The sequence below is a fragment of the Brassica rapa genome, unplaced genomic scaffold, assembly GCF_000309985.2.
Source record: "Brassica rapa cultivar Chiifu-401-42 unplaced genomic scaffold, CAAS_Brap_v3.01 Scaffold0345, whole genome shotgun sequence".
NCBI classification, from domain to species: Eukaryota; Viridiplantae; Streptophyta; class Magnoliopsida; order Brassicales; family Brassicaceae; genus Brassica; species Brassica rapa.
The window spans coordinates 3,811-25,030 of record NW_022610287.1 but is presented as its reverse complement, the minus strand read 5'-3'; the positions used below and the strand labels follow the sequence as shown (position 1 = coordinate 25,030).

The 21,220-nt window shown below is 37.8% G+C and overlaps 1 protein-coding gene across 1 annotated transcript; it reads right to left on the bottom strand.

Annotated features, from left to right (window-relative positions):
- Nucleotides 1-1,669: 1,669 nt before the first annotated feature.
- On the bottom strand, nucleotides 1,670-3,418 carry LOC117130188. Its single transcript, XM_033283212.1, has one exon. The coding sequence runs from the start codon at nucleotides 3,416-3,418 to the stop codon at nucleotides 1,670-1,672; it is 1,749 nt and encodes a 582-aa protein (XP_033139103.1).
- Between the last annotated feature and the right edge of the window lie 17,802 nt (nucleotides 3,419-21,220).

The window sequence follows — 21,220 nt, the reverse complement described above, 5'->3', positions numbered from 1 at the left end:
CTGTTTTTCGGACTCGGGAATTTCAGGACCGCGGATATTTGCTTCGGGTTCGCCTCGATTCCTTGCTGCGTGACAATGTAGCCGAGGAACTCGCCTGAAGAGACTCCGAACGTGCACTTTGCTGGGTTCAGCTTCATGCCGTATTTGTTGAGAGTTTCGAAGCATTCTTGCAGATGGCGGAGGTGATCAGTGGCATGGAGCGACTTAACCAGCATGTCGTCGATGTACACTTCCATGGTGATACCCAGCTTATCTGCGAACATCTTGTTCACAAGCCGTTGGTAGGTTGCTCCGGCGTTCTTCAAACCGAACGGCATGACCTTATAGCAATAGGTTCCCCTATCAGTGATGTTGGCCGTCTTCTCGCGATCATCCGGGTGCATCATTATTTGATTGTATCCAGAGAAGGTGTCCATGAAGGTCAGCATCTCGTTTCCAGCCGCAGACTCGACTAAACGGTCGATGTTGGGAAGAGGGTAGCTATCCTTGGGGCAGTCTTTATTCAAATCGGTGAAGTCGACGCAAACGCGCCACATGCCATTTTTCTTTTTGACGACTACCGGATTTGCTAACCATTCGGGGTAGCGGACCTCAGCAATCGAACCTGCACCGAGTAGCATGTCAACTTCTTCGTTTACGGCCTTCGATCTGTCAGGGCCGAGCTTACGTCGCTTCTGGCGGATAGGTTTGAACGTTGGGTCGACGTTTAGTTCGTGAGTCGTTATAGTCGGGTCGATACCCTTCATGTCTGCCATAGACCAAGCGAATGTTGACACGTTCTTCCTGAGGAAATCCAGAACTGACTGCTTCATTTCCTCAGAAAGGTATGCACCAACCCTTACGGTTCGACTCTGATCGGCGTCGTCAACAGGTAATTCGAGAACCTCGCTTTCCTGAGAACAGACTTTTGAGGTTGGGGGAGATACTGAGTTAACGGGTAGACATGACCGTTGAAGTTTGACTGTGGCGACTAGTAGATCCCTAGCAGCCTTTTGATCCCCTCGCAACGTTTTTATCTTTCCGTCCGTGCCAGGGAACTTGACGCATTGGTGGTAAGTGGAAGGAACAGCTTGCATCGAGTGTAGCCAAGGAGTGCCGAGTATAGCGTGATATGGAGCTTTGGTGCTTACAACAGCAAACTTAACCATTCAAGTAACGCCGCATGCGCGTACCGGAAGCGGATCGTGCCCAATATGGTTTCGGAGGATCCGTTGAACCTGGTTAATGTTCTGGAGGATGCTTTTATGTCGTCAAGATCAACTCCCCTCTTCTGCAGAGTTCCTCGGAAGATGAGGTCGACAGAACTTCCGGTGTCAATGAGGATCTTGGTGATGTCATATTCTCCAATTCCAAGGACGACGAGAAGAGGATCATTATGGGAAGCGTGAACTCCTTCGGCGTCATCCGGCGAGAAGGTTATCGGGGGATGACTTGTCGGTTTAGTCGGCCACTTCTGGGAAGTCGCGACTTGTCGACGGTAGTCTTTTACGGAGCGAACAGATTCTCCGCTAGGAGGAGATCCTCCCATGATGACATTCAACGACTGTCCCGTTTGTACTCGCTTAGAGGCTAGTAAGGTGCAGAGATCTGTGGATATGCTGGTGTCATGCGCTGGAGGTTGAGAATGGCCTTTAGCGCGCTCTAACTGTCGTCGTAAGTCCGTTGGTTTCTAACGGTTGAGTTGTATGCGAAGGTCGCATACGCCAGCGTTGAGGTTGTCTCGGAGGTCGCTGATTGGCCCTTCGTTGGTGTTAGCGTTGCTTGTCGAGATACGTCGAGACTTGCGTGTATTCAGCATCATCCGGAGATCATTGTGCTTGGGACTACTATCATTTTCGGATTCGAACTTCCGTTTCAGGACGTCCCTCAGATCTCCGAGTACAGGTGCATCGTCGTTATCGTCTTCGGACGACAAAGATTGCTGAGAGAGTATAACCTTGATGCGTCTGCGATTAGCTGGGTGCTCTTCGTCGGCTGAGGAGTCTCCCTCACCGTTATCCTTCGGGGTTTCCTCCTCGTCATCTCGTCGTTGAGTGTCGCTTTGTCGACCTTTGCTGGTGGCTTTGCGTTGGGCTCTCCTTTCCTTGTTCGTACTCCAACTCTTGCCATTCTTTGGCTTAGCTTTCAAAGGTTCGAACTTAAATTCGCCGCTCGCAAGGGACGAGAGATAATGCGCGTAGAGTGATTTGCATTTTGTGGTATCATGTCCCTTGACGTCGTGATATTTGCAATGCTTGGTGAGATCGACGGTCCTGGAAGGCCCCGCTGCTGACCCGGCTCCCGCTGTAGGTTGGGTGGTGCAAAAAGTGTCGACCGGTTTGTCGGGCGACTCAAGCTCTTTTGCCCACTTGTTCCACCCTTCTCCGCGAACTACGAGAGTGGAGATCGGCACGTTATTCTCGTTGACGACATACATGTATCCGTCTTTGCGACTGTTTTTGTCGTTCGGAGCGTGCTGGCGCGGTTCTTGTCTCGTATTAGCGTTTTTACCCGCTGGAGCCTTGAGCGTGCTCATCTTGCTGAGAATTGCATTGGTGTCTTCTTCCATCCTGATGAAGTTATCGGAGCGCGCGATAGCGTCTTGGAGCGACGTAGTTGGGTTCTGGTATAGGTCTTCTCGGAACTTAGAGTGAACCCATAAGGTGTTGCGCAGAGCGTCGATGGCGATCCCGTCTGGGATTTCAATCTTTGACACCACGGCTTTGAATTTCTCCATGTACTCGTGCAGGCTCTGGTCTTTCTTCTGGTTGAGGTTCCATAAGCTCGAGGCGGTGGCGCTGCGCTTTGTGAACATGATGTATGTCTTGAGAAAAGCTGCTGATAAGTCGCGGAAACATCCGATTGAGTTCTCCTCCAACTGGGAGAACCAAGTCAGGGCTTGCTCGTGGAGAGTCTCAACGAACAGCTGGCAGTAACCTGCATCCCTTTCATCGTCAGGGAGTCGAGCTCGCGCCATCGCGATGTTAAAAGCTGTCATATGCTCCACCGGGTCTCCGCCGGGCTTATATTCAGGTAGGCGTAGCTTCTCTATCTTTCTGAGTTGCACGCTAGTTAGCGCGCGAGTAAAAGGAGTACGCGAGGTTGCGGCGAGTACGCTCTCGATTTGTGGAGCCACGCTGGTTACTTGGTGGATCTTCTCGCTCATCTGTTGAAGGCTGAGTTTGAGTTCTGCGATCTCGCGTATTGTTGCAAGATCTGAACTTTCTGGGGGAGCGTCTGCGAGAAGGGTTTCGTTAGGCTCCGAGTCATCGGAGACGTGGTCGACTCCAGTTGCCGTAGGGTTTGTGTTGAAGAGACGGCGGCGTATCTGCTGGGGACGGCTCGTCTGTCCGTCGGGGGCTGTGAGCGCCGCGACCAACACAGCGAGTTGGTCGTTGGTTGTCATTTGGACTTCGTCTTGGCAAGCGAGTCGTGCCATGACGGAGCTCATGAAATCTGAGGTGATGGGTAGCGCAGCCGCAGGCGTAGGTGTCGGTTCCTCGCCTGGAGCGCCGAAGGCGGCGTCGTCTTAAGCCATGTAGATCTAGAACGTTGCTTTAGTGAGCCCCACGGTGGGCGCCAATTGTTTGTACGGGATTCAGTTGATCAGAATAATAAACTTAGAAATGGGGTGACTAAAGACGCATTTATTAGAATCGAACAACGGGGTTACAAGATTAATCGGGAAGTAAGGAGACAAGATCAAAGGTTTAAGCAACATGATCAAAGAGATGATTATGAAACCCTAGATCTAGCCGCTTAGTGTGTAGGTTGTCCAAAAGTCCCCTTTTCTTGTGCCTTTGTCCTTGATGCCCTAATAGCGTCGTCCTTTGGGCCTTGTCGTGAAAGGCCGAGTACACGGGCCTCGGTACTGTTCTCCCTAAGCCGGGTACATTCAATCGGCTTAGTTAATCGGCTAAAAGTACTCTGGGGTCGAGCCGACGTCTTTAGCCGCTGAGCCGACTAAACTCAGCCGAGCTTGCCAGGCTAGGGCCTGTTATTTGATGGGCCTTGTGGAGGGATGTAATCCATCTCCTACAGTTGAATAAATCTCATAGGAGTTAGGATGAAGAAGCTATCCCACTTTCAAATCAGGTGATCCTTGTTTTCCTGTTTGGGAATATGACAACTTATTTGTCATTCTAATCAAACCAGGATGAATCACGATGTAAGATGCTTGATGTTGATACATAAAGTAGTGGAGAATCACTAGGAAGTTGAATAAATCTCATAGGAGTTAAGATGAAGAAGCTATCCCACTTTCAAATCAGGTGATCCCAGTTTTTGTGTTTGGGAATATGACAACTTCTTTGTCATTCCAATCAAACCAAGAGAATCACAATGTAAGTAGCTTGATTTTGATACATAAAGTAGTGGAGAATAATTAGTAAGTCGAATAAATCTCATAGAAGTTAGGATGAAGAAGCCATCCCTCTTTCAAATCAGGTGATCCTTGTTTTCCTATTTATGAATATGACAATTTATTTGTCATTCTAATCAAACAAGGATGAATCGCGATGTAAGAAGCTTGATGTTGATACAAAAACTAGTGGAGAATCACTAGGAAGTTGAATAAATCTCATAGGAGTTAGGATGAAGAAGCTATCCCACTTTCAAATCAGGTGATCCCAGCTTTTGTGTTTGGGAATATGACAACTTCTTTGTCATTCTAATCAAACCAAGAGAATCGCGATTTAAGAAGCTTGATTTTGATACATAAAGTAGTGGAGAATCACTAGAAAGTTGGATAAATCTCATAGGAGTTAGGATGAAGAAGCTATCCCACTTTCAAATCAGGTGATCCCAGTTTTTGTGTTTGGGAATATGACAACTTCTTTGTCATTCCAATGTAAACAGGATGAATCACGATGTAAGAAGATTGATTTTGATACATAAAGTAGTGGAGAATCACCAGGAAGTTGAATAAATCTCAGAAGAGTTAAGATGAAGAAGCTATCCCACTTTCAAATCAGGTGATCCTTGTTTTCCTGTTTGGGAATATGACAACTTATTTGTCATTTTAATCAAAACATGATGAATCGCGATGTAAGAAGCTTAATTTTGATACATAAAGTAGTGGAGATTCACTAGGAAGTTGAATAAATCTCATAGGAGTTAGGATGAAGAAGCTATCTCACTTTTAAATCAGGTGATCCCAGTTTTTGTGTTTGAGAATATGACAACTTCTTTGTCATTCTAATCAAACCAAGAGAATCGTGATGTAAGATGCTTGATTTTGATACATAAAGTAGTGGAGAATCACCAGGAAGTCGAATAAATCTCATAGGAGTTAGGATGAAGAAACAATCTCACTTTCAAATCAGGTGATCCCAGTTTTCCAGTTTGAGAATATGACAACTTCTTTGTCATTCTAACAAACCAGGATGAATCGCGATGTAAGAAGCTTGATTTTGATACATAAAGTAGTGGATAATCACTAGGAAGTTGAATAAATCTCATAGTAGTTAGGATGAAGAAGCTATCCCACTTTCAAATCAGGTGATACAAGTTTTTGTGTTTGAGAATATGACAACTTCTTTGTCATTCTAACAAACCAGGATGAATAACGATGTAAGAAGCTTGATTTTGATACATAAAGTAGTGGAGAATCATCAGGAAGTTGAATAAATCTCATACGAGTTAGGATGAAGAAGCTATCCCACTTTTAAATCATGTGATCCCTGTTTTCGCGTTTAGGAATATGACAACTTCTTTGTCATTCTAACAAACCAGGATGAATCGCGATGTAAGAAGTTTGATTTTGATACATATAAGAAGTTTGATTTTGATACATAAAGTAGTGGAGAATCACTAGGAATTTGAATAAATCTCATAGGAGTTAGGATGCAGAAGCTACCCCTCTTTCAAATCAGGTAATCCTTGTTTTCCTGTTTGGGAATATGACAGTTTATTTGTCATTCTAATCAAACCAGGATGAATCGCGATGTAAGAAGCTTGATGTTGATACATAAAGTAGTGGAGAATAACTAGGAAGTTGAATAAATCTCAACAGAGTTAGGATGAAGAAGCTATCCCACTTTCAAATCAGGTGATCCCAACTTTTGTGTTTGGGAATATGACAACTTCTTTGTCATTCTAAACAAACCAAGACAATCACGATGTAAGAAGCTTTATTTTGATACATAAAGTAGTGGAGAATCACAGGAAATTGAATAAATCTCATAGGAGTTAGGATGAAGAAGCTATCCCACTTTCAAATCAGGTGACCCCAGTTTTCCTGTTTGGGAATATGACAACTTCTTTGTCATTCTAACAAACCAGGATGAATCGCGATGTAAGAAGATTGATTTTGATACGTAAAGTAGTGGATAATCACCAAGAAGTTGAATAAATCTCAGAGGAGTTAGGATGAAGAAGCTATCCCACTTTCAAATCAGGTGATCCTTGTTTTCCTGTTTGGGAATATGACAACTTATTTGTCATTCTAATCAAACCAGGATGAATCGCGATGTAAGATGCTTGATGTTGATACATAAAGTAGTGGAGAATCACTAGGAAGTTGAATAAATCTCATAGGAGTTAGGATGAAGAAGCTATGCCACTTTCAAATCAGGTGATCCCAGTTTTTGTGTTTGGGAATATGACAACTTCTTTGTCATTCCAATCAAACCAAGAGAATCGCAATGTAAGTAGCTTGATTTTGATACATAAAGTAGTGGAGAATCACTAGTAAGTCGAATAAATCTCATAGAAGTTAGGATGAAGAAGCCATCCCTCTTTCAAATCAGGTGATCCTTGTTTTCCTATTTGTGAATATGACAATTTATTTGTCATTCTAATCAAACAAGGATGAATCGCGATGTAAGAAGCTTGATGTTGATACAAAAAGTAGTGGAGAATCACTAGGAAGTTGAATAAATCTCATAGGAGTTAGGATGAAGAAGCTATCCCACTTTCAAATCAGGTGATCCCAGCTTTTGTGTTTGGGAATATGACAACTTCTTTGTCATTCTAATCAAACCAAGAGAATCGCGATTTAAGAACTTGATTTTGATACATAAAGTAGTGGAGAATCACTAGGAAGTTAGATAAATCTCATAGGAGTTAGGATGAAGAAGCTATCCCACTTTCAAATCAGGTGATCCCAGTTTTTGTGTTTGGGAATATGACAACTTCTTTGTCATTCCAATGTAAACAGGATGAATCACGATGTAAGAAGATTGATTTTGATACATAAAGTAGTGGAGAATCACCAGGAAGTTGAATAAATCTCAGAAGAGTTAAGATGAAGAAGCTATCCCACTTTCAAATCAGGTGATCCTTGTTTTCCTGTTTGGGAATATGACAACTTATTTGTCATTTTAATCAAAACATGATGAATCGCGATGTAAGAAGCTTAATTTTGATACATAAAGTAGTGGAGATTCACTAGGAAGTTGAATAAATCTCATAGGAGTTAGGATGAAGAAGCTATCTCACTTTTAAATCAGGTGATCCCAGTTTTTGTGTTTGAGAATATGACAACTTCTTTGTCATTCTAATCAAACCAAGAGAATCGTGATGTAAGATGCTTGATTTTGATACATAAAGTAGTGGAGAATCACCAGGAAGTCGAATAAATCTCATAGGAGTTAGGATGAAGAAACAATCTCACTTTCAAATCAGGTGATCCCAGTTTTCCTGTTTGAAAATATGACAACTTCTTTGTCATTCTAACAAACCAGGATGAATCGCGATGTAAGAAGCTCGATTTTGATACATAAAGTAGTGGATAATCACTAGGAAGTTGAATAAATCTCATAGTAGTTAGGATGAAGAAGCTATCCCACTTTCAAATCAGGTGATACAAGTTTTTGTGTTTGGGAATATGACAACTTCTTTGTCATTCCAATCAATCCAAGAGAATAATGATGTAAGAAGCTTGATTTTGATACATAAAGTAGTGGAGAAACATCAGGAAGTTGAATAAATCTCATACGAGCTAGGATGAAGAAGCTATCCCACTTTTAAATCATGTGATCCCTATTTCCCGTTTGGGAATATGACAACATCTTTGTCATTCTAACAAACCAGGATGAATCGCGATGTAAGAAGTTTGAATTTAATACATATAAGAAGTTTGATTTTGATACATAATGTAGTGGAGAATCACTAGGAATTTGAATAAATCTCATAGGAGTTAGGATGAAAAAGTTATCCCTCTTTCAAATCAGGTGATCCCTGTTTTCCTGTTTGGGAATATGACAGTTTATTTGTCATTCTAATCAAACCAGGATGAAGATGTTAGAAGCTTGATGTTGATACATAAAGTAGTGGAGAATAACTAGGAAGTTGAATAAATCTCAACGGAGTTAGGATGAAGAAGCTATCCCACTTTCAAATCAGGTGATCCCAACTTTTGTGTTGGGAATATGACAACTTCTTTGTCATTCTAATCAAACCAAGAGAATCACGATGTAAGAAGCTTTAATTTGATACATAAAGTAGTGGAGAATCATTAGTAAGTCGAATAAATCTCATAGAAGTTAGGATGAAGAAGCCATCCCTCTTTCAAATCAGGTGATCCTTGTTTTCCTATTTATGAATATGACAATTTATTTGTCATTCTAATCAAACAAGGATGAATCGCGATGTAAGAAGCTTGATGTTGATACAAAAACTAGTGGAGAATCACTAGGAAGTTGAATAAATCTCATAGGAGTTAGGATGAAGAAGCTATCCCACTTTCAAATCAGGTGATCCCAGCTTTTATGTTTGGGAATATGACAACTTCTTTGTCATTCCAATCAAACCAAGAGAATCACAATGTAAGTAGCTTGATTTTGATACATAAAGTAGTGGAGAATCATTAGTAAGTCGAATAAATCTCATAGAAGTTAGGATGAAGAAGCCATCCCTCTTTCAAATCAGGTGATCCTTGTTTTCCTATTTATGAATATGACAATTTATTTGTCATTCTAATCAAACAAGGATGAATCGCGATGTAAGAAGCTTGATGTTGATACAAAAACTAGTGGAGAATCACTAGGAAGTTGAATAGATCTCATAGGAGTTAGGATGAAGAAGCTATCCCACTTTCAAATCTGGTGATCCCAGCTTTTGTGTTTGGGAATATGACAACTTCTTTGTCATTCTAATCAAACCAAGAGAATCGCGATTTAAGAAGCTTGATTTAGATATATAAAGTAGTGGAGAATCACTAGGAAGTTGGATAAATCTCATAGGAGTTAGGATGAAGAAGCTATCCCACTTTCAAATCAGGTGATCCCAGTTTTTGTGTTTGGGAATATGACAACTTCTTTGTCATTCCAATGTAAACAAGATGAATCACGATGTAAGAAGATTGATTTTGATACATAAAGTAGTGAAGAATCACCAGGAAGTTGAATAAATCTCAAAAGAGTTAAGATGAAGAAGCTATCCCACTTTCAAATCAGGTGATCCTTGTTTTCCTGTTTGGGAATATGACAACTTCTTTGTCATTCCAATCAATCCAAGAGAATAACGATGTAAGAAGCTTGATTTTGATACATAAAGTAGTGGAGAATCATCAGGAAGTTGAATAAATCTCATACGAGTTAGGATGAAGAAGCTATCCCACTTTTAAATCATGTGATCCCTGTTTTCCCGTTTAGGAATATGACAACTTCTTTGTCATTCTAACAAACCAGGATGAATCGCGATGAAAGAAGTTCTATTTTGATACATATAAGAAGTTTGATTTTGATACATAAAGTAGTGGAGAATCACTAGGAATTGAATAAATCTCATAGGAGTTTGGATGAAGAAGCTATCCCACTTTCAAATCAGGTAATCCTTGTTTTCCTGTTTGGGAATATGACAGTTTATTTGTCATTCTAATCAAACCAGGATGAATCGCGATGTAAGAAGCTTGATGTTGATACATAAAGTAGTGGAGAATAACTAGGAAGTTGAATAAATCTCAACAGAGTTAGGATGAAGAAGCTATCCCACTTTCAAATCAGGTGATCCCAACTTTTGTGTTTGGGAATATGACAACTTCTTTGTCATTCTAATCAAACGAAGAGAATCACGATGTAAGAAGCTTTATTTTGATACATAAAGTAGTGGAGAATAACTAGGAAGTTGAATAAATCTCAACAGAGTTAGGATGAAGAAGCTATCCCACTTTCAAATCAGGTGATCCCAACTTTTGTGTTTGGGAATATGACAACTTCTTTGTCATTCTAATCAAACGAAGAGAATCACGATGTAAGAAGCTTTATTTTGATACATAAAGTAGTGGAGAATCACAGGAATTGAATAAATCTCATAGGAGTTAGGATGAAGAAGCTATCCCACTTTCAAATCAGGTGACCCCAGTTTTCCTGTTTGGGAATATGACAACTTCTTTGTCATTCTAATCAAACCAGGATGAATCGCGATGTAAGAAGATTGATTTTGATACATAAAGTAGTGGATAATCACCAAGAAGTTGAATAAATCTCAGAGGAGTTAGGATGAAGAAGCTATCCCACTTTCAAATCAGGTGATCCTTGTTTTCCTGTTTGGGAATATGACAACTTATTTGTCATTCTAATCAAACCAGGATGAATCGCGATGTAAGATGCTTGATGTTGATACATAAAGTAGTGGAGAATCACTAGGAAGTTGAATAAATCTCATAGGAGTTAGGATGAAGAAGCTATCCACTTTCAAATCAGGTGATCCGAGTTTTTGTGTTTGGGAATATGACAACTTCTTTGTCATTCCAATCAAACCAAGAGAATCGCAATGTAAGTAGCTTGATTTTGATACATAAAGTAGTGGAGAATCACTAGTAAGTCGAATAAATCTCATAGAAGTTAGGATGAAGAAGCCATCCCTCTTTCAAATCAGGTGATCCTTGTTTTCCTATTTGTGAATATGACAATTTATTTGTCATTCTAATCAAACAAGGATTAATCACGATGTAAGAAGCTTGATGTTGATACAAAAAGTAGTGGAGAATCACTAGGAAGTTGAATAAATCTCATAGGAGTTAGGATGAAGAAGCTATCCCACATTCAAATCAGGTGATCCCAGTTTTTGTGTTTGGGAATATGACAACTTCTTTGTCATTCCAATGTAAACAGGATGAATCACGATGTAAGAAGATTGATTTTGATACATAAAGTAGTGGAGAATCACAGGAAGTTGAATAAATCTCAAAGAGTTAAGATGAAGAAGCTATCCCACTTTCAAATCAGGTGATCCTTGTTTTCCTGTTTGGGAATATGACAACTTATTTGTCATTTAATCAAAACATGATGAATCGCGATGTAAGAAGCTTAATTTTGATACATAAAGTAGTGGAGATTCACTAGGAAGTTGAATAAATCTCATAGGAGTTAGGATGAAGAAGCTATCTCACTTTTAAATCAGGTGATCCCAGTTTTTGTGTTTGAGAATATGACAACTTCTTTGTCATTCTAATCAAACCAAGAGAATCGTGATGTAAGATGCTTGATTTTGATACATAAAGTAGTGGAGAATCACCAGGAAGTCGAATAAATCTCATAGGAGTTAGGATGAAGAAACAATCTCACTTTCAAATCAGGTGATCCCAGTTTTCCAGTTTGAGAATATGACAACTTCTTTGTCATTCTAACAAACCAGGATGAATCGCGATGTAAGAAGCTTGATTTTGATACATAAAGTAGTGGATAATCACTAGGAAGTTGAATAAATCTCATAGTAGTTAGGATGAAGAAGCTATCCCACTTTCAAATCAGGTGATACAAGTTTTTGTGTTTGGGAATATGACAACTTCTTTGTCATTCCAATCAATCCAAGAGAATAACGATGTAAGAAGCTTGATTTTGATACATAAAGTAGCGGAGAATCATCAGGAGGTTGAATAAATCTCATACGAGTTAGGATGAAGAAGCTATCCCACTTTTAAATCATGTGATCCCTCTTTTCCCGTTTAGGAATATGACAACTTCTTTGTCATTCTAACAAACCAGGATGAATCGCGATGTAAGAAGTTTGATTTTGATACATATAAGAAGTTTGATTTTGATACATAAAGTAGTGGAGAATCACTAGGAATTTGAATAAATCTCATAGGAGTTAGGATGCATAAGCTATCCCTCTTTCAAATCAGGTAATCCTTGTTTTCCTGTTTGGGAATATGACAGTTTATTTGTCATTCTAATCAAACCAGGATGAATCGCGATGTAAGAAGCTTGATGTTGATACATAAAGTAGTGGAGAATAACTAGGAAGTTGAATAAATCTCAACAGAGTTAGGATGAAGAAGCTATCCCACTTTCAAATCAGGTGATCCCAACTTTTGTGTTTGGGAATATGACAACTTCTTTGTCATTCTAAACAAACCAAGACAATCACGATGTAAGAAGCTTTATTTTGATACATAAAGTAGTGGAGAATCACAGGAAATTGAATAAATCTCATAGGAGTTAGGATGAAGAAGCTATCCCACTTTCAAATCAGGTGACCCCAGTTTTCTGTTTGGGAATATGACAACTTCTTTGTCATTCTAACAAACCAGGATGAATCGCGATGTAAGAAGATTGATTTTGATACATAAAGTAGTGGATAATCACCAGAAGTTGAATAAATCTCAGAGGAGTTAGGATGAAGAAGCTATCCCACTTTCAAATCAGGTGATCCTTGTTTTCCTGTTTGGGAATATGACAACTTATTTGTCATTCTAATCAAACCAGGATGAATCGCGATGTAAGATGCTTGATGTTGATACATAAAGTAGTGGAGAATCACTAGGAAGTTGAATAAATCTCATAGGAGTTAGGATGAAGAAGCTATGCCACTTTCAAATCAGGTGATCCCAGTTTTTGTGTTTGGGAATATGACAACTTCTTTGTCATTCCAATCAAACCAAGAGAATCGCAATGTAAGTAGCTTGATTTTGATACATAAAGTAGTGGAGAATCACTAGTAAGTCGAATAAATCTCATAGAAGTTAGGATGAAGAAGCCATCCCTCTTTCAAATCAGGTGATCCTTGTTTTCCTATTTGTGAATATGACAATTTATTTGTCATTCTAATCAAACAAGGATGAATCGCGATGTAAGAAGCTTGATGTTGATACAAAAAGTAGTGGAGAATCACTAGGAAGTTGAATAAATCTCATAGGAGTTAGGATGAAGAAGCTATCCCACTTTCAAATCAGGTGATCCCAGCTTTTGTGTTTGGGAATATGACAACTTCTTTGTCATTCTAATCAAACCAAGAGAATCGCGATTTAAGAAACTTGATTTTGATACATAAAGTAGTGGAGAATCACTAGGAAGTTAGATAAATCTCATAGGAGTTAGGATGAAGAAGCTATCCCACTTTCAAATCAGGTGATCCCAGTTTTTGTGTTTGGGAATATGACAACTTCTTTGTCATTCCAATGTAAACAGGATGAATCACGATGTAAGAAGATTGATTTTGATACATAAAGTAGTGGAGAATCACCAGGAAGTTGAATAAATCTCAGAAGAGTTAAGATGAAGAAGCTATCCCACTTTCAAATCAGGTGATCCTTGTTTTCCTGTTTGGGAATATGACAACTTATTTGTCATTTTAATCAAAACATGATGAATCGCGATGTAAGAAGCTTAATTTTGATACATAAAGTAGTGGAGATTCACTAGGAAGTTGAATAAATCTCATAGGAGTTAGGATGAAGAAGCTATCTCACTTTTAAATCAGGTGATCCCAGTTTTTGTGTTTGAGAATATGACAACTTCTTTGTCATTCTAATCAAACCAAGAGAATCGTGATGTAAGATGCTTGATTTTGATACATAAAGTAGTGGAGAATCACCAGGAAGTCGAATAAATCTCATAGGAGTTAAGATGAAGAAACAATCTCACTTTCAAATCAGGTGATCCCAGTTTTCCTGTTTGAAAATATGACAACTTCTTTGTCATTCTAACAAACCAGGATGAATCGCGATGTAAGAAGCTCGATTTTGATACATAAAGTAGTGGATAATCACTAGGAAGTTGAATAAATCTCATAGTAGTTAGGATGAAGAAGCTATCCCACTTTCAAATCAGGTGATACAAGTTTTTGTGTTTGGGAATATGACAACTTCTTTGTCATTCCAATCAATCCAAGAGAATAACGATGTAAGAAGCTTGATTTTGATACATAAAGTAGTGGAGAAACATCAGGAAGTTGAATAAATCTCATACGAGCTAGGATGAAGAAGCTATCCCACTTTTAAATCATGTGATCCCTATTTCCCGTTTGGGAATATGACAACATCTTTGTCATTCTAACAAACCAGGATGAATCGCGATGTAAGAAGTTTGAATTTAATACATATAAGAAGTTTGATTTTGATACATAATGTAGTGGAGAATCACTAGGAATTTGAATAAATCTCATAGGAGTTAGGATGAAAAAGTTATCCCTCTCTACATAATGTAGTGGAGAATCACTAGGAATTTGAATAAATCTCATAGGAGTTAGGATGAAAAAGTTATCCCTCTTTCAAATCAGGTGATCCCTGTTTTCCTGTTTGGGAATATGACAGTTTATTTGTCATTCTAATCAAACCAGGATGAAGATGTTAGAAGCTTGATGTTGATATATAAAGTAGTGGAGAATAACTAGGAAGTTGAATAAATCTCAACGGAGTTAGGATGAAGAAGCTATCCCACTTTCAAATCAGGTGATCCCAACTTTTGTGTTTGGGAATATGACAACTTCTTTGTCATTCTAATCAAACCAAGAGAATCACGATGTAAGAAGCTTTAATTTGATACATAAAGTAGTGGAGAATCATTAGTAAGTCGAATAAATCTCATAGAAGTTAGGATGAAGAAGCCATCCCTCTTTCAAATCAGGTGATCCTTGTTTTCCTATTTATGAATATGACAATTTATTTGTCATTCTAATCAAACAAGGATGAATCGCGATGTAAGAAGCTTGATGTTGATACAAAAACTAGTGGAGAATCACTAGGAAGTTGAATAAATCTCAACGGAGTTAGGATGAAGAAGCTATCCCACTTTCAAATCAGGTGATCCCAGCTTTTATGTTTGGGAATATGACAACTTCTTTGTCATTCCAATCAAACCAAGAGAATCACAATGTAAGTAGCTTGATTTTGATACATAAAGTAGTGGAGAATCATTAGTAAGTCGAATAAATCTCATAGAAGTTAGGATGAAGAAGCCATCCCTCTTTCAAATCAGGTGATCCTTGTTTTCCTATTTATGAATATGACAATTTATTTGTCATTCTAATCAAACAAGGATGAATCGTGATGTAAGAAGCTTGATGTTGATACAAAAACTAGTGGAGAATCACTAGGAAGTTGAATAAATCTCATAGGAGTTAGGATGAAGAAGCTATCCCACTTTCAAATCTGGTGATCCCAGCTTTTGTGTTTGGGAATATGACAACTTCTTTGTCATTCTAATCAAACCAATAGAATCGCGATTTAAGAAGCTTGATTTAGATATATAAAGTAGTGGAGAATCACTAGGAAGTTGGATAAATCTCATAGGAGTTAGGATGAAGAAGCTATCCCACTTTCAAATCAGGTGATCCCAGTTTTTGTGTTTGGGAATATGACAACTTCTTTGTCATTCCAATGTAAACAGGATGAATCACGATGTAAGAAGATTGATTTTGATACATAAAGTAGTGAAGAATCACCAGGAAGTTGAATAAATCTCAAAAGAGTTAAGATGAAGAAGCTATCCCACTTTCAAATCAGGTGATCCTTGTTTTCCTGTTTGGGAATATGACAACTTATTTGTCATTCTAATCAAAACATGATGAATCGCGATGTAAGAAGCTTAATTTTGATACATAAAGTAGTGGAGATTCACTAGGAAGTTGAATAAATCTCATAGGAGTTAGGATGAAGAAGCTATCTCACTTTTAAATCAGGTGATCCCAGTTTTTGTGTTTGGAATATGACAACTTCTTTGTCATTCTAATCAAACCAAGAGAATCGTGATGTAAGATGCTTGATTTTGATACATAAAGTAGTGGAGAATCACCAGGAAGTCGAATAAATCTCATAGGAGTTAGGATGAAGAAACAATCTCACTTTCAAATCAGGTGATCCCAGTTTTCCAGTTTGAGAATATGACAACTTCTTTGTCATTCTAACAAACCAGGATGAATCGCGATGTAAGAAGCTTGATTTTGATACATAAAGTAGTGGATAATCACTAGGAAGTTGAATAAATCTCATAGTAGTTAGGATGAAGAAGTTATCCCACTTTCAAATCAGGTGATACAAGTTTTTGTGTTTGGGAATATGACAACTTCTTTGTCATTCCAATCAATCCAAGAGAATAACGATGTTAGAAGCTTGATTTTGATACATAAAGTAGTGGAAAATCATCAGGAAGTTGAATAAATCTCATACGAGTTAGGATGAAGAAGCTATCCCACTTTTAAATCATGTGATCCCTGTTTTCCCGTTTAGGAATATGACAACTTCTTTGTCATTCTAACAAACCAGGATGAATCGCGATGTAAGAAGTTCTATTTTGATACATATAAGAAGTTTGATTTTGATACATAAAGTAGTGGAGAATCACTAGGAATTTGAATAAATCTCATAGGAGTTTGGATGCAGAAGCTATCCCTCTTTCAAATCAGGTAATCCTTGTTTTCTTGTTTGGGAATATGACAGTTTATTTGTCATTCTAATCAAACCAGGATGAATCGCGATGTAAGAAGCTTGATGTTGATACATAAAGTAGTGGAGAATAACTAGGAAGTTGAATAAATCTCAACAGAGTTAGGATGAAGAAGCTATCCCACTTTCAAATCAGGTGATCCCAACTTTTGTGTTTGGGAATATGACAACTTCTTTGTCATTCTAATCAAACGAAGAGAATCACGATGTAAGAAGCTTTATTTTGATACATAAAGTAGTGGAGAATCACAGGAAATTGAATAAATCTCATAGGAGCTAGGATGAAGAAGCTATCCCACTTTCAAATCAGGTGACCCCAGTTTTCCTGTTTGGGAATATGACAACTTCTTTGTCATTCTAACAAACCAGGATGAATCGCGATGTAAGAAGATTGATTTTGATACATAAAGTAGTGGATAATCACCAAGAAGTTGAATAAATCTCAGAGGAGTTAGGATGAAGAAGCTATCCCACTTTCAAATCAGGTGATCCTTGTTTTCCTGTTTGGGAATATGACAACTTATTTGTCATTCTAATCAAACCAGGATGAATCGCGATGTAAGATGCTTGATGTTGATACATAAAGTAGTGGAGAATCACTAGGAAGTTGAATAAATCTCATAGGAGTTAGGATGAAGAAGCTATGCCACTTTCAAATCAGGTGATCCGAGTTTTTGTGTTTGGGAATATGACAACTTCTTTGTCATTCCAATCAAACCAAGAGAATCGCAATGTAAGTAGCTTGATTTTGATACATAAAGTAGTGGAGAATCACTAGTAAGTCGAATAAATCTCATAGAAGTTAGGATGAAGAAGCCATCCCTCTTTCAAATCAGGTGATCCTTGTTTTCCTATTTTGAATATGACAATTTATTTGTCTTTCTAATCAAACAAGGATGAATCACGATGTAAGAAGCTTGATGTTGATACAAAAAGTAGTGGAGAATCACTAGGAAGTTGAATAAATCTCATAGGAGTTAGGATGAAGAAGCTATCCCACTTTCAAATCAGGTGATCCCAGCTTTTGTGTTTGGAAATATGACAACTTCTTTGTCATTCTAATCAAACCAAGAGAATCGCGATTTAAGAAACTTGATTTTGATACATAAAGTAGTGGAGAATCACTAGGAAGTTAGATAAATCTCATAGGAGATAGGATGAAGAAGCTATCCCACTTTCAAATCAGGTGATCCCAGTTTTTGTGTTTGGGAATATGACAACTTCTTTGTCATTCCAATGTAAACAGGATGAATCACGATGTAAGAAGAATTATTTTGATACATAAAGTAGTGGAGAATCACCAGGAAGTTGAATAAATCTCAGAAGAGTTAAGATGAAGAAGCTATCCCACTTTCAAATCAGGTGATCCTTGTTTTCCTGTTTGGGAATATGACAACTTATTTGTCATTTTAATCAAAACATGATGAATCGCGATGTAAGAAGCTTAATTTTGATACATAAAGTAGTGGAGATTCACTAGGAAGTTGAATAAATCTCAGAGGAGTTAGGATGAAGAAGCTATCTCACTTTTAAATCAGGTGATCCCAGTTTTTGTGTTTGAGAATATGACAACTTCTTTGTCATTCTAATCAAACCAAGAGAATCGTGATGTAAGATGCTTGATTTTGATACATAAAGTAGTGGAGAATCACCAGGAAGTCGAATAAATCTCATAGGAGTTAGGATGAAGAAACAATCTCACTTTCAAATCAGGTGATCCCAGTTTTCCTGTTTGAAAATATGACAACTTCTTTGTCATTCTAACAAACCAGGATGAATCGCGATGTAAGAAGCTCGATTTTGATACATAAAGTAGTGGATAATCACTAGGAAGTTGAATAAATCTCATAGTAGTTAGGATGAAGAAGCTATCCCACTTTCAAATCAGGTGATACAAGTTTTTGTGTTTGGGAATATGACAACTTCTTTGTCATTCCAATCAATCCAAGAGAATAACGATGTAAGAAGCTTGATTTTGATACATAAAGTAGTGGAGAAACATCAGGAAGTTGAATAAATCTCATACGAGTTAGGATGAAGAAGCTATCCCACTTTTAAATCATGTGATCCCTATTTCCCGTTTGGGAATATGACAACATCTTTGTCATTCTAACAAACCAGGATGAATCGCGATGTAAGAAGTTTGAATTTAATACATATAAGAAGTTTGATTTTGATACATAATGTAGTGGAGAATCACTAGGAATTTGAATAAATCTCATAGGAGTTAGGATGAAAAAGTTATCCCTCTTTCAAATCAGGTGATCCCTGTTTTCCTGTTTGGGAATATGACAGTTTATTTGTCATTCTAATCAAACCAGGATGAAGATGTTAGAAGCTTGATGTTGATACATAAAGTAGTGGAGAATAACTAGGAAGTTGAATAAATCTCAACGGAGTTAGGATGAAGAAGCTATCCCACTTTCAAATCAGGTGATCCCAACTTTTGTGTTTGGGAATATGACAACTTCTTTGTCATTCTAATCAAACCAAGAGAATCACGATGTAAGAAGCTTTAATTTGATACATAAAGTAGTGGAGAATCATTAGTAAGTCGAATAAATCTCATAGAAGTTAGGATGAAGAAGCCATCCCTCTTTCAAATCAGGTGATCCTTGTTTTCCTATTTATGAATATGACAATTTATTTGTCATTCTAATCAAACAAGGATGAATCGCGATGTAAGAAGCTTGATGTTGATACAAAAACTAGTGGAGAATCACTAGGAAGTTGAATAAATCTCATAGGAATTAGGATGAAGAAGCTATCCCACTTTCAAATCAGGTGATCCCAGCTTTTATGTTTGGGAATATGACAACTTCTTTGTCATTCCAATCAACCCCAGAGAATCACAATGTAAGTAGCTTGATTTTGATACATAAAGTAGTGGAGAATCATTAGTAAGTCGAATAAATCTCATACAAGTTAGGATGAAGAAGCCATCCCTCTTTCAAATCAGGTGATCCTTGTTTTCCTATTTATGAATATGACAATTTATTTGTCATTCTAATCAAACAAGGATGAATCGCGATGTAAGAAGCTTGATGTTGATACAAAAACTAGTGGAGAATCACTAGGAAGTTGAATAAATCTCATAGGAGTTAGGATGAAGAAGCTATCCCACTTTCAAATCTGGTGATCCCAGCTTTTGTGTTTGGGAATATGACAACTTCTTTGTCATTCTAATCAAACCAAGAGAATCGCGATTTAAGAAGTTTGATTTAGATACATAAAGTAGTGGAGAATCACTAGGAAGTTGGATAAATCTCATAGGAGTTAGGATGAAGAAGCTATCCCACTTTCAAATCAGGTGATCCCAGTTTTCGTGTTTGGGAATATGACAACTTCTTTGTCATTCCAATGTAAACAGGATGAATCACGATGTAAAAAGATTGATTTTGATACATAAAGTAGTGGAGAATCACCAGGAAGTTGAATAAATCTCAAAAGAGTTAAGATGAAGAAGCTATCCCACTTTCAAATCAGGTGATCCTTGTTTTCCTGTTTGGGAATATGACAACTTATTTGTCATTCTAATCAAAACATGATGAATCGCGATGTAAGAAGCTTAATTTTGATACATAAAGTAGTGGAGATTCACTAGGAAGTTGAATAAATCTCATAGGAGTTGGGATGAAGAAGCTATCTCACTTTTAAATCAGGTGATCCCAGTTTTTGTGTTTGGAATATGACAACTTCTTTGTCATTCTAATAAAACCAAGAGAATCGTGATGTAAGATGCTTGATTTTGATACATAAAGTAGTGGAGAATCACCAGGAAGTCGAATAAATCTCATAGGAGTTAGGATGAAGAAACAATCTCACTTTCAAATCAGGTGATCCCAGTTTTCCAGTTTGAGAATATGACAACTTCTTTGTCATTCTAACAAACCAGGATGAATCGCGATGTAAGAAGCTTGATTTTGATACATAAAGTAGTGGATAATCACTAGGAAGTTGAATAAATCTCATAGTAGTTAGGATGAAGAAGTTATCCCACTTTCAAATCAGGTGATACAAGTTTTTGTGTTTGGGAATATGACAACTTCTTTGTCATTCCAATCAATCCAAGAGAATAACGATGTAAGAAGCTTGATTTTGATACATAAAGTAGTGGAGAATCATCAGGAAGTTGAATAAATCTCATACGAGTTAGGATGAAGAAGCTATCCCACTTTTATATCATGTGATCCCTGTTTTCCCGTTTAGGAATATGACAACTTCTTTGTCATTCTAACAAACCAGGATGAATCGCGATGTAAGAAGTTCTATTTTGATACATATAAGAAGTTTGATTTTGATACATAAAGTAGTGGAGAATCACTAGGAATTTGAATAAATCTCATAGGAGTTTGGATGCAGAAGCTATCCCTCTTTCAAATCAGGTAATCCTTGTTTTCCTGTTTGGGAATATGACAGTTTATTTGTCATTCTAATCAAACCAGGATGAATCGCGATGTAAGAAGCTTGATGTTGATACATAAAGTAGTGGAGAATAACTAGGAAGTTGAATAAATCTCAACAGAGTTAGGATGAAGAAGCTATCCCACTTTCAAATCAGGTGATCCCAACTTTTGTGTTTGGGAATATGACAACTTCTTTGTCATTCTAATCAAACGATGAGAATCACGA

Excerpts from the sequence above, each read along its gene's own strand:
- LOC117130188 (XM_033283212.1), bottom strand. The coding sequence starts at position 3,418 with ATGGCACGACTCGCTTGCCAAGACGAAGTCCAAATGACAACCAACGAC.